Genomic DNA, 16,616 nt, shown 5'->3' with positions numbered 1-16,616 from the left:
CAGTTGAACAGCGAGTGGCCCTGTATAAGAAGTATTCTCCTGTATCGCTCCCCACGGCCGCATCCTGTGAGCCAAGACACCTGCCTCCATGGGCTGGCAGCCCCGCAACGTTGCTGGGTGCTGGGTGTTGGGTGTTAGCTTTCCCCATGCAGCCACCCCAAAGGTAATGCAAGACCGTGAGGTGGCCTTCCTCCCAGTTCCAGTGCAGACAGCAGCCAGGGGAGCAGTGGAGAGACGGCAGTCTTCCATGACAACATCAGGATGAGGTGCTCGGGGGGCAGAGGGGCAGCAGGGGTCCCCAGTGGTCTGCAAGGAGCCCAGGATCCAGGAGAGAGTCATTGTGACAGGCTGGGACACCTGAACACAGCCACCAATGAGAAGATATGATTGCGATGAGAAGGGAAACCAGCATGGTTAGAATCTGCAGCGTGCTCCATACCCTCATGGGTTCAAGGCTGGTGCCCAGCTGGCGGGAAGCGAGTGGGTCACAGGGGCACTGACGTCATTGGTCCATTAACCAGCTGGGGGATTCATAATAGGATGGGATTTGGGGAAGGCAGTAGAGATTCCTGGGGTTGTGCCCTACAACGGGGCCTCTTGTTTCAACCCTTCTCCCTCCTTCTTGGCCTCCTTCCGCCATAGCCTTCGCCATGATGCTTCACCGCAGATCTGAAACCCCCTTCCAACAGTTGTCTTGCTCAGGTGTTTTGTCACAGTAACGGCAAGCTGGCTGACAGAAACATTAATCTAGGGGGACAGATGGCTGCTCTGATTTCCTTTATATAAATTGATAGGCTGTCCCTTAAGGCCATGGCAACTTCTTGTTGAGGACAGTGGCCTTGGTCTGTCTGCCGGTTACCATTGGCTTCATATCTGTGGATGCTGAGTTCTCAGGACATTTTCCCCTTCGTTATAAATACTCTACTTTGTAGTAAAAATCTGGGCTGAGTAATGTCCAAAGACCATCAAAGAAGCAGTCTTGTCTCTGCTTGCACAGTAACTTTTGATGAGCAGAGGGTCCAGTAATGTATGATCTTATCTGAAATAACAGTCAGCAAGCACAAGACAGGACAAGCTGGGCGTGGTGGTGCACGCCTTTAATCCCAGCACTCAGAAGCAGAGGTAGGAAGATTGCTGTGATTTTGAGGCCAGCCTGAGACTACATTTCAGGTCAGCCTGGGCTAGAGTGAGATCCTACCTTGAAAAGTCAAAAAAAAGTGGGGGGCAGGACAAATGAATTATTGATTATTTTTGAAGCTCATAAAAAAGTAAGATATTGGATCACTTAGGAACTTTCAGCTATGGGTGAGTTTTTCCCACAGCTGTCTCCACTCAGGCTCAGGCCCATGCCTAGCTAGGAGGGTCCCCCACTCTCTGCATGGGTTCTTTATCCCCTCCAGCTCCCCACATGTCAGGGGCGCCTTGGACTTTATTTTCTCTTTTCTTTGCACACTTTCCCCCAGATCCCTACTTGGTCACATGGACTCCTGAGCTACATGTGACCCACATGGCTTTTGGGCTCCACATGGTGCACTTCTCCCCACTTTATCGACCCTCACTTCCCAGCCTTCTCCTTTCCCCACTCCTTTGTAAAATCTGAGTAAAATGTGGTGGTATAAAAATAAAAAGAAGTAAGATATTGCTCGTGGTGCTCATACTGGGGTGCTGAGCTTTGTCTCCCACCGTTGGTCAAGCATGATCCCTGTGTGGAGGCCCCATAGCAGGTTTTGGGGGCTTTCTTCTTAATCTTTCAGGACAAGAAAGACGGTTTGCTCTTATGGGGAAAACAGAGCTTACCTACGAATCTAGATGCGCGTAGCTCCTCCCTGCCTCACCTCATCCCAGCTCCAGAAAAGCTGTCACCTTCCAGTTCACTAAACAAGTCCGTGATCAGAGGCCTCCTTGGTTGTGGGTTAAATGAATTCAAGCATGGCTTTAGGGTCTGTGAAATGTGCTTCTGAGTGAGTCTGTGACTTCCACGGTCGGGTCCTGTCGTCTGGATAAAAGAAACTTAATCCTTGCAGAAGAAGGTCTCTGCCTCCTGTTCATCTTCCAGAGTGCACAGCGCATAATTGGAATTATGTAAATGAGCATGCACCATGTAGGAAATTGAAATTATCCTTTAACAGACCCGCTGAGAGGGCAGTATGCCTACAGGTCCTTCCCGGTGACCTGGGTCAAGCAGTGCTGTCCTCAGAAGCCCCTCCTCGGTGCCCATTGTTTCCTGACCCTCTGCCCTGCCCCGTAAAGCCAGGCAGAAAGCCAATATGGATCCATCCATCAGAGACTAGAATATACTGGGCTTTACATTTTTCTGGAGTGGTTTTTAAAATGCTTTGATAAAACCAAATTCAGCCATAAACAATAAGCACGCACAAAATTCTTAACTGTGCACACACGAGTGTGTGTGTGTGTGTGTGTGTGTGTGTGTGTATACAAGAAAGTTCTGGCATGAATCCAAATGGTGTTCATTCAAACATGCGGACTTCAGCTCTTGGCAATGCTGTTCCTTTTTGTGGAAGAGGCTGGCTATGGGCAGCTATGGCCAGTCCAGTAAGGGAAGAGCAGTGGGTTTTATTGTCCTGCTGGGCAGATGGATAAACTGAAGACACATGGTCTAGCAGGGGCTGTGTCCAAGCCGTCCCTCTGTGTGTTCTGTGCAACGCCTGCAGTGTGGCAAGGCACCCATTCTCCCAATCTCCCACCCTACCAGCTCCCCCAAATCCAAGTGCCTCCCCAGTTTATACCTGACCTCTAGGGCACCCCCTTTATCAGGGTATTTTGTTTATTCCCAGATATCTCAAGCTGTCTCTGAGTAAGCTTGCCCATGGGGGCCGGAGAGGGGGAGAGGGAAACCTTGGATAACTTACTGCCTTCCATTGGATAGTGTGCCAGTATTCCCAGAGGCAAAACTTCATGGGTTTGCCTGCCATTCAGTTTCCAGAGCTCAGAATTCTTGCATTTGTCCAGGGGACGTACACATAGACCCAGCCCAGCCTAGGGCAGCCCTCAAGCTACAGAAGGCAGGTAGCAGCTCCCCAATCCAACGCATCCCTGCCAGGAAGACAGGTGTGGTGGGCAAGTACCTCGCCACCTCACCACATTGCCACCCAGCTGTTCTCAGGAAGAAGTAACACCTGGCTCTTGGACTGTGAGAGGGAGGACTGGGCGCCCTTGCCAGCTGTGAGGTCTCCTTCCCTTCCTCTCCCTTCTTCCACCTGGTGGGCACATGACCCCTGGCCTACCCATCTTCTTTGTTTAGAAAACGTTTTCATGGGCTGGGGAGATGGCTCAGCCGCTAAGGTGCTGGCCTGCAGAGCCCAGTGGCCAGTGTTGGATGCCCCAGTGTCCATGTAAAGCTGGGCGCGAAGTAGCTCACGCACCTGGAGCGGCTCGCAGCGGCTGGAGGCTCTGGCAGCCCTGCTCACTCTCGCGCTCTGCCTCCCTCAGATAAACCGATACATTGAAATATTCTTAATCTCTTTATTTATCTGAGAGAAAGTATGGGTATGCTAGGGCCTTCCACGACTGCAATGAACTCTTCGTGCATCTGGCTTTGTGTGCGCCCTAGGGAATTGAACTGGACCGTCAGGCTTTGCAGGCAAGAGCCTGTAACCACTGAGCCATTTCTCTATCCCCCTCCCCGCTAACCGAAGGAAACATGAACAATAGGTGCTTCCAGCAACTCAGCTCTTACTTGTGCAGTGCATAGGCAGCCCCAGACTGGCCCCGGGAGGACATCTCCAGGTGTCTTGCAGCCAGGCCTGGCCACCCAACCCCTCCTCACCCTTCCTCTCTGCTTGTACTTTTTTTTTCGTTTTCTCTCCGAATGTGTGGACTTCTTTTCCGACCTCCTTTAATGATGTTTTGTGTTTGTGTTTAGACGTATTCAATTACCTTTGCTGACAAGCAATTAAGTCCTGCTCTTCAGGCAGTGAGCAGGGACTCACCCTTGCCTTCTTTTCCTCCTTAATAAGCAAAGCCATCTTGCGAGGCAGGATCACGGTGGATGCATCCAAAACGTGCTGCATCAGCAGACTTTACTGTGAAGAGGTATTTTTATTGTTGTTAACTTTTCATCCCTTTAAGTAGATTCACACCTAAGGGTTAGAAAAGGCCTGGATTTTTGTTTCTCCTTTACCATGAAAAATAGATCATTGTATTTTCATTCATTTTACCTATGCATTAAAAATAATAATGTTATGGGCTGGAGAGATGGCTTAGCGGTTAAGCGCTTGCCTGTGAAGTCTAAGGACCCTGGTTCAAGGCTCGATTCCCCAGGACCCACGTTAGCCAGATGCACAAGGGGGCGCATGCGTCTGGAGTTTGTGTGCAGTGGCTAGAAGCCCTGGCGTGCCCATTCTCTCTCTCTCTTTCTCTCTCTCTGCCTCTTTCTCTCTCTGTCACTCTCAAGTAAATAAATAAAAATGAACAAAAAAAATTTAAAAAAATAAAAAGAAAGTAGTTTCCCCCCCAAAAAAAATAATAATAATGTTGGTGCCTAATGGTACTCACTGACTGCTATGATTTTCTGCTAAAGGGCTGTATGACTACTATATCTTTATATAATTGTAAGTCATTTACTCATGCAGGCATTATAAATAATAAACTGCACTAGGCATGATGGCACAGGCCTATCATCCTAGCTACTTGGGAAGCTGACACAGAAAGATCACCAACTCAAGGTTCCAATGTGATGGCCTGACTTCACATTTTTAAACCACGTGACTTAAACTGCTTGGTGAAAATAAGTACATAATTTTAATTTGAACTGTACCTGGTATTTTCTGTTTTGTTTGGGCTTTAAACAAATAAGATGCTGTTAATAGACACCTTTTGTTTTCTTTATTAATACAAATAGTCCAACATGTCTCTCTTAAAAAAATAATAATAATGTTGGGCTGGAGAGATGACTTAACAGTTAAGGGTCTTCCCTGTAAAGCCTAAGAACTCATGTTCGAATCTCCAGATCCAACAAAGCCACATTCAGTGACACAAGAGCGCAATGTCTCACATGTACACAAGGGGGCGCATGCATCTGGCATTCGTTCACTGTGGCTGAAGGCCCTGGCATACGCATTCTCCCTCCCCCTCCCCCCCTCTCAAAAACCATCATCATCATCATCGCCTTGCCAGATAGGATGGTGCACACCTTTAATCCCAGGACTTGGGAGGCAGAGATGGGAGGATAGCTGTGAGTTTGTGGGAAGCCTGAGTCTATGTAGTGAATTCCAGGTCAGCCTGGACTAGAGCGAGACCCTACCTTGGAAAACTAAAATGAAGAAATACATAATAAATAAGATCACCATCATCGTGTTGCTGGATGAGTTACATTGTCCTGATTTCATAGAAAACAGGTATAACAGTGTCCCACACTTCAACAGAGACACTCTGGTAAAGGCAGGGATGGGGGGCAGTGCTTCACAGAGGGGCTCATGTCATCAGGGGTCCTTTTGGAATATAGGCATCCTCCTTCCCATCACACTTGACTTCCTGCCCTAGGCTTCTATCTGTGGGCGGAGGGTGCACAGGGCCTGGCGTCCAGCCCTAGCTAACCAGCTCTCCCTGGGGTGTTCTCTACAGGGAAGCCCTGAGCAGCAGGGGTGAACTGAACACCTGTTCCTCCTCTGGGGACTTTGCTCAGATGTTTGTAATTACGCTGTTGGGCGCTAAGGACTTGGCACTGCGGAGACTTGTCAGCGGATGAAAGAGTCCGGGGCTGGGGGGGGTCGGGGAGGAGCTGGCAGAGGGCTTGCCTCGCATCCAGGAAGCCCTGGAAGACTTTCCATCCCTGCACAAAACTCCTGTGACCCCAGGACCTGGAGGCAGGAGACTCAGAAGGACACCAGCCTGGGCAGCTAGAGCCTCTGTCTCAAAAAATGAAAAGAAAAAAAGTGGGGATCTGGCCACCCCACTCTGGACCTTCAGTATCTGCCTAACTAGATACACAGGACTCTGTGTGTTTGTGTGTATGGGAGAGAGAGAGAGAGAGAAAGAGGCACCCTGGTAAAGGAGCAGTGGTCCTGGGAACAGTATCATGAGCCACTCCTATGTCAGAGCTGGGGACCACCCCCAGCTTCCCATCCCAATGTTCATGGAAGTTTATGGCTCAGATTCAAAGTCTTCACACTTTGCTGCATATAAACCCATCATCCTCCAGATACTCGGATTTCCCTATGTCTGGCACTGAGCCCACATGTGAGATTCCAGCAACTGCAATGCTACTGCAAATGAGCCACGCGTAGCTCGGAGCTCGTCCAGCTCTGAACTCTGAAGTCCTTCCTCCCTCTGCCTGCCTCACAAACCAGAGCCTCAGCAGGCCAAACACAACCTTGCCTCAATAATTGGCCTGCTTCCATGAAGGCCCTGTCCCCTGCCTGCATCACTCCCTCTGCCTCCTCTTCTGGGGGTCCTGGTTCTGCATTGCATTTCTGGAGAAGTCTAACTGGTACCCTTCCTTCCTGGGCTGCAGCCCACCCTCTAAAGCATGGAGTGGCCTCTCGAGGAGCTGTCCTCACACTCTCCTCCCAGATCCGTAAGCTGCACCATGGAAAGTACTGGAAACACACTAATAAAAGATGGATTTCTAATCAAGTTGATAGATGGTTGAATTCTGAGTGGAGTAAAAATAAAGTCTGCTTTGCTAGGAATAGACCATTTTGATCATCTGGAGATCATGTGTGTGTTTTAGGCCCCCGTACTTAGCATTTGGCAGGCACGCAGCAAACTGCTTAAATACAAATCCTGGCACTTCCACATGGATTTAATTCCTATTTCACACTTTATTTCTGTATGGATTTGTGTCTGTGCTTACCACGTAGCTGCGGTCCTCTCGAGAATGGATGGTCAGGAATCCTTCGACAGGTTGTCATCGGCCTTGGTATTTCAGTGGAACAATAACGAGACGCCAGATGGTGGGACAGGTTTTGAAGTCTGCAAAGCTTATCACCCTCTGCTGGTCGTATCAGGAGAAGCAGCTCCACTGAGCCCGTGCAGACCTGTGCGTGTGTGATAGAACCAAATGAGCCTGGTCTTCCTCAAGGGTGTCAGCCTCCGCTTAGATCACTCAGCACTTGCTTGGTGAGGAAGGTTATCAAAGTCATGCATAAAATGAGGAGAGATGTTCCACCCAGGAATTCCACAGCTCTGGAGTTATATCAAGCCAATTAATACTTCCCAATCAACTATGCTGCAACTGACTCAAGTGTATTTAAAGCACCAAGGCAGGGAGCCATAGCGGATGTGAGAAAGGAGAGGTGGGGTGTGGAGCTGCCTGTCATGGGAGGGCTCCGGCGGCCCGGGTGGGGTTGAGCCACCGTGGGCTCTGTAGTGGTCCCACCACCCCGGCAGCCTGCAAGGGAGTGAGCTCAGCAGGCCGCGTGAGAAGGGGCTAGGAAGCAGACAGGACGCCCTTGGCAGTGCTTGGTGGGAAAAGCACAGACCGACTGGAGAATGGGTGTGGAAGAAGGTGTCTACCGGGCAGTGGTATGGGCAAGGGCAGGATCTGGGCTAGACCTGCCCCCCCGCCCCCCCCCCCCCCGTGGCTGACCCTCAGCAGGGCTGGAGTGGAACCTCACTTCTCTGCATGAGCCAGCGGAGCGACGGTGCAGGGCCACCGCAGGGCGAGAAGACGAGGCGGCAGCCGTGGAGGCAGCCGAGTTCTTGGCTCTGTAACCCGCAATGAGTTCAGCTCTTGGCTTTTCCCTCCCCGGCAAGCGACAGCTGTTCCCCAGGGCCTGCAAGTGGAGGCACATTCTGAGCCTGCCCTGTCTTTCCTCAGGTGCACCATGGAACCCTTCTGTCCGCTGCTGCTAGCAGGCTTTAGCTTGCCACTCGCCAGGGCTGGCACGGGGAACGAGACCGCCGCAGCGGGGAGCAACTGGACCAGAGCAACTGCTGGTGAGATCCCGCCTCGCCCTCCCCGCCTCGCAGTGCCCCTGGGGAAGAAAGATGGGCTGGTTTTCCGTGCACTTCTGATTAAGGGGGCCTAGGAGGGCGGCTGTGGAGTGGGGGGGCAGCTTAGTGGACCAAGGGGCCGTCCCACATGTTGAAAGGTGTCCGTGTCCTTGGCTTGGTGGGAGATGGAGACCAGAAGGGAAGAAAATTCTGGGGTCCTTACCTGCCCACGACCTACACAGTATTGGGCCCGTCAATATTCCGTCATGGATGACTGAGAAAGCCAAACAAGTAAATAAATAAAGTTCAAACCGGAAGAGGGACAGTTTGGGAAGAACGGGTCCAGTGGAGGGGAGTGGAGGGAACAAAGAAGGTAGCACTCTGCTGACTGAACCCCAGTGGAGGAGCCGTGTGAGTCCTGTGGCTTTCTGGTGAGTTCCGTGAGCTTCCCCCTTCCTGGCTCCACGAGGCCACGTTGTAATGCAGAGGAAACAGTTACACAACAGGGTAGCTAAGTGGTGACCAAGAAACAGTTGTCAGTTTTCTAAAGTATTCAGATCTTTCTTTTTTTTTTTTTTGCCTGTGTATGTGTGTGCACCTGCATGTGGAGGTCAGAGGTCAAAGTTAGGTATCTTCCTCTCCTTATTTTTTTTGAAACAGGGTCTCTCACTGAACCTAGAGCTAGCTGGTTGAGCTAGACTGCCTGGCCAGTCTATCTCTACCTTTCCAGCATGAGGATTCAGGTGTATGCCACCACACCTGACTTTTATGTGGGTGCTGGGATTCGAACTGAAGTCCCCATGTCCCCCGCCCTGGAGTCCTTGTTTTTAGAGATGCTTGGGTCGCCTCCTGGGGGTGTCTAGGAGTGAGCGGGAAGAGCACACATGCAAGGGAAAGTTAGGGTGGGTATGCCACAGGGCACCAGAAGAGGTTTTATTATTCTATTCCTTCATCTTTTTAATATTTTCTATTTATTTATTTGAAAGAGACAGAAAGAATCAGTGAGAGAAAGAGAGAGAATGGGCTCTCCAGGGCATGTAGCCACTGCAAACAAACAACAGATACATGCACCACCTTGTGCATCTGGCTTAAGTGGGTCCTGGGGAATTGAACTTGGGTCCCTAGTTAGGCTTTGCAGGCAAGTGCCTTAACTGCTAAGCCATCTCTCCAGCCCTCCCTCACTTTTTAATAGTTTAAAAATTAAGATGGGAAAAGAGTATGCTGGTACATGTGTGACATGAAGGAGGACCCACAGAGACCTGCTCAGTAACACAAATAAAACACAAGGAGCCCGCTTATAAGACTCCATTGAGGGGCTGAAGGGACGGCTTAGTGGTTAAGGCATTTGCCTGCAAGACCAAAGGACCCAGGTTTGATTCCCCAGGACCCATGTTAGCCAGATGCACAAGGGGGTGCATGTATCTGGAGTCCATTTGCAGTGTCTGGAGGCCCTGGTGCACCCATTCTCTCACTCTCTCTCCCTCTTTCTCTGTCAAATAAATAAAATTTAAAACTTAAGTATATTAAAAAATTTCTAAAACGTGGAATGATTGCATCAAATGACATGGACATCTACAACTTTATTTAAAACAAAGATTCCAAGCTGGGCATGGTGGCGCACGCCTTTAATCCCAGCACTCAGGAGGCAGAGGTAGGAGGATCGCCGTGAGTTCGAGGCCACCCTGAGACTACATAGTGAATTCCAGGTCAGCCTGGGCTAGAGTGAGATCCTACCTTGAAAAACCAAAAAGAAATTTAGAAATTTAAAAAAACAAAAGACTCCATTGATAGGAAATGTTCAGGACCTAAAAGCCATGGGGCGGGAGGTTAGTGTGACACCTGGGCTGGGGCGTGGACAGTGTGACCTAAGGCAGGAGGGAACAAGGAAGTGCTGTAAGAGTGGATTGGGATAGGAACCACACAGCCGCTGAATATATTGAACATTACTGGGCTCTACACAGAACATAGGTGCATTTGTGATTTGTTAATTGTATCTCAAAAAAAAAAATAACTTACTACTATGCAAAGAGAGGAGAGAGTGAATTTTCAAGCCACATTTCCTGGATTCAAATCCGGTCTCTACCACTTCTTGGCTGAGTGACCTTGAGGCACTCTGTGCTTCCCTGTCCCATGTGAGAGTCGAAGGCGGGAGCAGTCCTATCCTTGGCAATACGTGACCACCGCAGAGAAAGGTGCACACGGCCGTCTCCAGAATGCCTGCTGCTGTGGCTAGCCCGGCATGTGCCGAGGATGTCTCTGGTGGCCCAGGACTGAGGCTTCAGTCCTCCACTGTCCTCTTTTTCCTATCGGCTTGCACACTCATGCACACCATGCACTGCTTCGCACAGGAAGTGCCAGCGTCTGACCAACTCCATGAGGAGTTGACTTGGGGTTTCCGGGGGTCCTTAGACTTCCCCAGTACAATCTAGGCCTGACTGTAACTGTAGCATCCCCCCGTTGGCAGCCTCAGGAGTGGGCTGTGGCCAGCAAAGACTCCCTCTGTGCCTGCCTGGTTCCCATTGCACCCTGCCCACCTGCCTTTCCACTCCCCAACTCTGAGGGCACCACACCAAGCACATGACTTTCCTGGCACGGTGCCACAGTACCAATAGGATACAAAAGCAAGAAACAGGGCGGGGGAGATGGCTTGGGTGGGAAAGTGCCTGCCGCAGGAGCACGAGGACCAGCGTTTGGGTCCCCAACACCCTTGTAAGATGCCAGCAAGGCAGTGCATGCCTGTGACCCCAGCGCTGGGGAGGCGGAGACAGGAAGATCCCTGGGCTACACTGGCAAGCTGACCTGGCTGGACTGGCAAGCACTTGGTTTGGTGAGGAACCCTGTCTCAAAGAATGAGGAGGATGGGCACTGGGAGAAGACACCTAACGCTGACCTCTGCCTGCCGTGATCACCTGCGCGCACATACAGGCATGCACACCGACACATGCAAAGAAGAAATGCATACTCCATGTTTACTATAAAGCACTGAAAATTTCATTATATTTATAACAAATATATATATGCATACACATACATATATTGCAACGAGATATAAATAGTTATATTTGTTGACAAGATTAACCTCAGGGTCCCTGGACTGAGTACAGTGGAAGGCTTACCCAGCACAGCATGCCGCCTACCAGGAGGACCAACCATCTGTGTGCGTCAGACCTTTGCCTGACTGGCCTGAAGTTCGTAGGCCAGCTAGCCTGCTGTCCACGGCTCAGGAGCAAACACGAGAGACCCGTTCTCACGATGGCAGGTGAGGACTGACACACAGAACTTGTCCTCTGACACCCCCCCCACACACATACACACAGACGTCAGCATCCTCCGGAACAAGCTGCTAGGGAAAGCCATTGGAAGTCGTGGCCCATCTGGGGTGGGTCAGAGGTTCAAACCCCACCATGCTCGAGGGCTTTTACACAATTTCCTGCCTCTGCACAAAAGTCCTGCAGAGGCAGCAACGGCCCTGACAGCAGGAAAGACGTGAAGCCCAACAGGACCACACGCTCCTGGGCGTCAAGCTGGGACTCGCCCATCGCCTCTGTCACGCCCCTGGGAGCCCACAGCCACAGCGAAAGACAAGCCAGGCTCAGCGGCTGGTGCACGTTGCGGCCACCCTGCTGGACCCTGCAGCCTGGACCTCTACATGCAGGTCACTAGTAGTGTCTTGTAGCCTGTGACACCGCGGAGCTGCCCGGAGACCGTGAGCCTCTGCCAGCACTCACATCCGGCAGGAGCACGCGATGGAACCTTTCAGCGCCCACGGGCTCGCGCAAGTCCTGACGTCCCTCGCCAGCTCCACTCCTCTGTCTGGCAGGAAAGGGCCAGGATGTGTGCACACCCGGGAGCTACAGCGGTGGAGCAGTGGATCCCCAAAGTAGGACAGGACCTGCTGGCACCCTGTCACACTCCCCCAGATGGCACGGGGATCTCGGAAGGGTGGCAACACTGCCCGTGCCTGGGCCTTCCAGTTCACAGGCAAATAAAGTTCGTTGGCTCGTAATGCTGCCACGGACAAGAAGTATTGCTTTCAGGAAGAGAGACGGGCCACGTGACCTTCGCACACAGAACAGAACCAAATGTGAAACTCACTCTTGTCACAGCCTCTTGCAGGGACTCAGCTGGCTAAGCAACGGCCTCACGAGCCCTTTGGGTGGCCCAGAGCAGAAGGCTGCTCAGCCCTTGATCTTGGTGGTGGGACACCCCATGTGATCTTGAAAATGTGATCTAGCCCCCAGAAAAAAACACGATGAGCAGCTTGAGGGTGAAAAGAGTGGAGCAAAAGGAAACATTGCTTCCTCTGCTCACTGACAGAAACTCCATATTCAGTCTGACAAAGAACTAAGGGAAATGTGTGCATGCTAAGAAAATGTTATTATACAGAGTATAGAGAACTCCCAAGACTAATGCATAAAAGTACAGAAGAAAGATAAGTAAAGAATATGACCTGAGAAAATAAAGGTGTCTAATTCCATCTCACGAGTCATGGCGAGGAAGACAGCTGGGAGACGCCGGCACACATGCAAAGCCAGATGAGAAACCAGAGGCGCAGCGTCTACTGTTGATTTGCAGTGTCAAGAGAGCCTGGTATGCCCGTACACACACACGCACAAGTATACACACACATACATGCACACACACACACACGTGCACACGTATATGCAAACACACACACACACACACACACACACACAAACAATGTTTTTTAAGAAATCACAGTAGGGCTGGAGAGATGGCTCAGCAGTTAAGGAACTTACTTGCAAAGTCTGATAGCCTGGGTTCGATTCTTCAGTGCCCACAGAAAGCCAGATTCGAAAAGTGGCACATGCATATGGAATTTGTTTACAATGGCAAGAGGCACTGGCATTTTCTCTCTCTCTCTCTCTCTCTCTCTCTCTCTCTCTTTCCTTACAAGTAAATATTTAAAGAAAGAAAGCCCAGTAAAAGTTTGCACTGGGGAGATGGCTCATGAGAAAGGCATTTGCTTGCAAAGCCTGCTGGCTCATGTTTAATTCTCTTATACCCATATAAAGCCAGACACAGAAAGTGACATATGTATCTAGAGCTTGTTTGCAGCAGCAAGAGGCTCTGGCACACCTACACTAAAGCACCACCACCACCGCCACCACACACACACATTAAATAAATAAAAATAGGATTTTTTCATTTTCTAAAAAATTTTTATTAGCATTTTCCATGATTATAAAAAAAATCCCATGGTAATTCCCTCCCTCCCCCCACACACTTTCCCCTTTGAAATTCCATTCTCCATCATATTTCCTCCCCATCACAATCATTGTACTTACATATATACAATATCAGCTTATTAAGTACCCTCCTCCCTTCCTTTCTCTTCCCTTTATGTCTCCTTTTTAACTTGCTGGCCTCTGCTACTAAGTAAAAAATAGTTCTTTTAGAGGTGGTCAGCTCTTGAAATTAGAGGAAAGCAAAGTAAAATGGCATTATCCTTTTTATTTTAAATATTTATTTTTTTATTGCAGACACACACAGAGAGAGAGGGAATGGGCATGCCAGGTCCCCTAGCCACCACAAACAAACTGCAGACACATTGCCACCATGTGCATCTGGCTTACGTGGGACCTGGAGAATTGAACCTGGGTCCTTAGGCTTTGCAGGCATGCGCCTTAACCATGAAGCCATCTCTCCAGCCCAGCATTATCCTTTTATCTACCTGAGTAATGGTGAAAGGTGACCAATACCCAGGAGAGATTGCTCTCCTGGGTGAACACAGAAGCAGGCACTTTGGGGAGGGCGCCTTGCAGCCTCCCATTACTGTTGGATGACACGTGCAGGGGCCCCAAAGGCCCATGCTCACCTGACATGGACACTCTCAGACCAAAAGGGAAAAGGGAGCTGGGCGCGCGCACGGAGCGGCCTCCGCTGAGCCTCCACACGCATCGTGGTGCTGTGGGCGTGTGTCTTGAAGTCAGTGGTGCTTTGAGGCTATCATGAACGTCAGGCTCTTTAAAATACGCCTGTTTACTTATTTAGTGTGTGTGTTCTTGTGTGGGAGCAAGGGTGCACACCGCCACAGGGCACATGTGGACGTCAAAGGATGATTTTCAGGCTGGCTTTACCCTCCACCTGGTTTGAGGCAGCGCCTCTTGGCATTCACCAGTTGTTTCTTAAGCTTCTGGGAAACTCTGCTGTCTCTGCCTCTCTTCTCACCATGGGCACGCCAGGATCACAGAGAAACCACCAGAGCTATCTTTTCTTTTTTTAATTTTGTTTATTTATTTGAGAGAGAAAGAGAGAACAGGCAGGCCAGGGCCTCCAGCCCCTGCAAATGAATTCCAGACGCATGCGCCACCTTGTGCATCTGGCTAACATGGGTCCTGGGGACTCGAACCAGGGTCATTTGGCTTTGCAGGCAAAAGCCTTAACTCACCAAGCCATCACTCCAGCCTAGCTTCCAGCTTTCCACGTGGGGCCTGGGGATCTGAACTCGGGTACTCAGTGGCTCTGCAGTCACTAGCCCCTCAGCCGCCTGCCTGGCCTCTCGTGTCGAGTGTCCTCATCCATGATTGCCCACAGAGTGGCAGCACTGCCTGTGATCCAGGCGACCCTGCACGGAATGAGAGTGTTTATTGACCAAACCAGGGTATTCATGAGTATAACTTTATAGGAGAAAGTGGCAGGAAACATGCATGCAAGCTCCACGTTGAGGTCAGAGAAAGGGAGGCCTGGCTCCCGTGTGTCTGCTCAGCGCCCTGTGCCACTCGGCAGGCCTGTGACAGGACTTGTCCTGTGATGTTCGACACAGTGCCGAAATGCCCCAGTCGGGAGGAAGGAGACGCGGTGGTCACCAGCATCCTCGGACCTGGTCCCAGTTCCCACCTCCAGGAGCCCCCGTGGCGCTGCTCCAGGACCCAGCTGCTCGCTCTATGTCCCCACCTTCTCCCTTCCCCTTGCCTCTCCTTTTCACCCCAACTCTACCTCTCTCCAGGGATCCGCAGAAGTCATACAGAGCTCCTCGCTGGCACCCCACAGGTGCCTCTGCTACAGAGGGCTGTTCACTGAGAGATCCATGCAGACGTGAGAGTTTTAGAACCTGCCTCCTGTGCAGGCTGATGGCTTTCCATTGTCAGGGCCAGGATGTATGTAAGCAAATGTGTGTGCACACACATGCAGGTGAGGATCACACATGCACACACATGCACACATATGCACATGAGCATAGATAACACTTTAGGGAGAGGGCTGGACCACAAGAGACCCAGCTGCACCTCCTCATCCTCACCCTCTGGCCACCCAGGGTGAAATGGAGGCAGCACATGACTGCAGGATGTCCTCAGGGCACCTTCCTACCCCACATGTGGAGCCCATGGCACTCAGGCCAGTGTGCATAGGGTTTCCAACAGAAGTGGCCAGTGACAAGCGCTAGAAACAGATCAAGGGACAGTATGGCCCCCTGTGCTCTGTCCTGCCCACGTGCCAGCCCCTGGGGTCATTCAGTCCAACCCTTGTGGGGTCTTCATGTGTCACTGCATGCTAGAGCCATAGAGTACCCCTGACAAGGGTCAGGTGCCTCTCTCTGTGACACGTGGACCCCATGGGCCAGTGTTTGGTCACTGCCTATACAGAGCCAGAGCCTGACCCTGCAGAAGTGGTGAGCTCACCATGGTGACGCCCTCCCCCACCCAGAGAAGGGAGAGTATTTCTAGAAGAGAGGAGGGCAACTGCCCATGCTTTCTGACGGCTTTTGGCCAGGAAGGGATAAAGTCAAGTTAGGGTACCCTGAGCAGCCAGGCCCTTCCTAGGGCTGGTTTAGCTCTGCCCTCAGGCATGCAGGTCAGCTCCTGACAGCCTGGGCTGATGTTTGCTCCAGGCCCTGATAGGAGTGTGGTGTTCTCTGGAGTTAGACATGGACGCCTTGGGCCAGGCAGCGGGGTAGGTTTGGGCTGGCGGGAGGGATCAGGGTAGCCACTTCCGGTCACTCAGCCTCGTGCCAATCTAACCTTACGCTTAGTGGGCGCCAGCCACCCTCCCACCGCCACTGGCACCTGGCTGTGGGTTACAGCCTCCAGAACACAGCATGGGGACGAAAAGATGGCGAGTATGACAGGGCAATAGGGAGCCCCCAGGGCCCTGAGCAGCCTTAAGGGGCCAGGCTGGACTTGAGGAGGAAGAACATGGAGCCCCAACTGGGCTCGGGGCCATGTGTGGTGCTTCTAGGACGTTCAAGGGATGGAAACCCATTTGCTGCCTTCCAGGCATATGTGGTCTTGGGAGCTCACCTCTTGGTATGCCCCCCAGGGACCTGGGACAAGCCGCCCACCCACTGCTCTACTCCAGCCTCTTCCTGACCACCCACAGCAACAGCCAATGCCCCTCACCGGGCCATACTGGGCCCCCTGGATCCTGACGTGGTACCAATTGTCAAGCTGTGATCTGGGGTCCAGGGAGAAGGGCTGAGCAGCATACTGTGGGAACCCTTTCTTGCCCCTGCACAGGGTCCTGATGGGGCCTCTCCTCTCTCCCACCCGCCTGCACCCAGGGCCCCCGGACCCTGAAGCCGCCCAGCCTCTGCTCACCTGGCTCCTGCTGCCGCTGCTGCTCCTCCTCCTGCTGCTGCTTCTGGCCGCCTACTTCTTCAGGTAGGAGTGTCCCCGGGTGCTGACGTGCCCTGGCCAGCCCCCATGAGGAAATGAATGTGCTGGGGGCGTGGGCGCACCCTCCAGCCGGCTGGACAGACG

General features: G+C 51.6%; 1 protein-coding gene across 5 annotated transcripts in view; it reads left to right on the top strand.

The window, feature by feature from the left end:
• Ptpre (protein tyrosine phosphatase receptor type E) overlaps positions 1-16,616 on the top strand; it is a 187,117-nt gene that overhangs the window by 134,923 nt on the left and 35,578 nt on the right. For 4 of the 5 annotated variants that reach the window (XM_045141642.1, XM_045141643.1, XM_045141644.1 and 1 more), the window contains 2 exons: positions 7,781-7,899; positions 16,418-16,517. In XM_045141642.1, coding sequence (XP_044997577.1) covers positions 7,788-7,899; positions 16,418-16,517 — 212 coding nt within the window. In that variant the 5' untranslated portion in view covers positions 7,781-7,787. Of the gene's footprint in view, positions 1-7,343; positions 7,469-7,780; positions 7,900-16,417; positions 16,518-16,616 lie in introns of those variants that run through there. The other variant, XM_004669638.3, reaches the window with a different exon arrangement.

The sequence above is a fragment of the Jaculus jaculus genome, chromosome 1 (assembly GCF_020740685.1).
Source record: "Jaculus jaculus isolate mJacJac1 chromosome 1, mJacJac1.mat.Y.cur, whole genome shotgun sequence".
Lineage (NCBI taxonomy): Eukaryota > Metazoa > Chordata > Mammalia > Rodentia > Dipodidae > Jaculus > Jaculus jaculus.
Note: the sequence above shows the minus strand (reverse complement) of the source record. Positions and strands in the feature narration are given on the sequence as shown.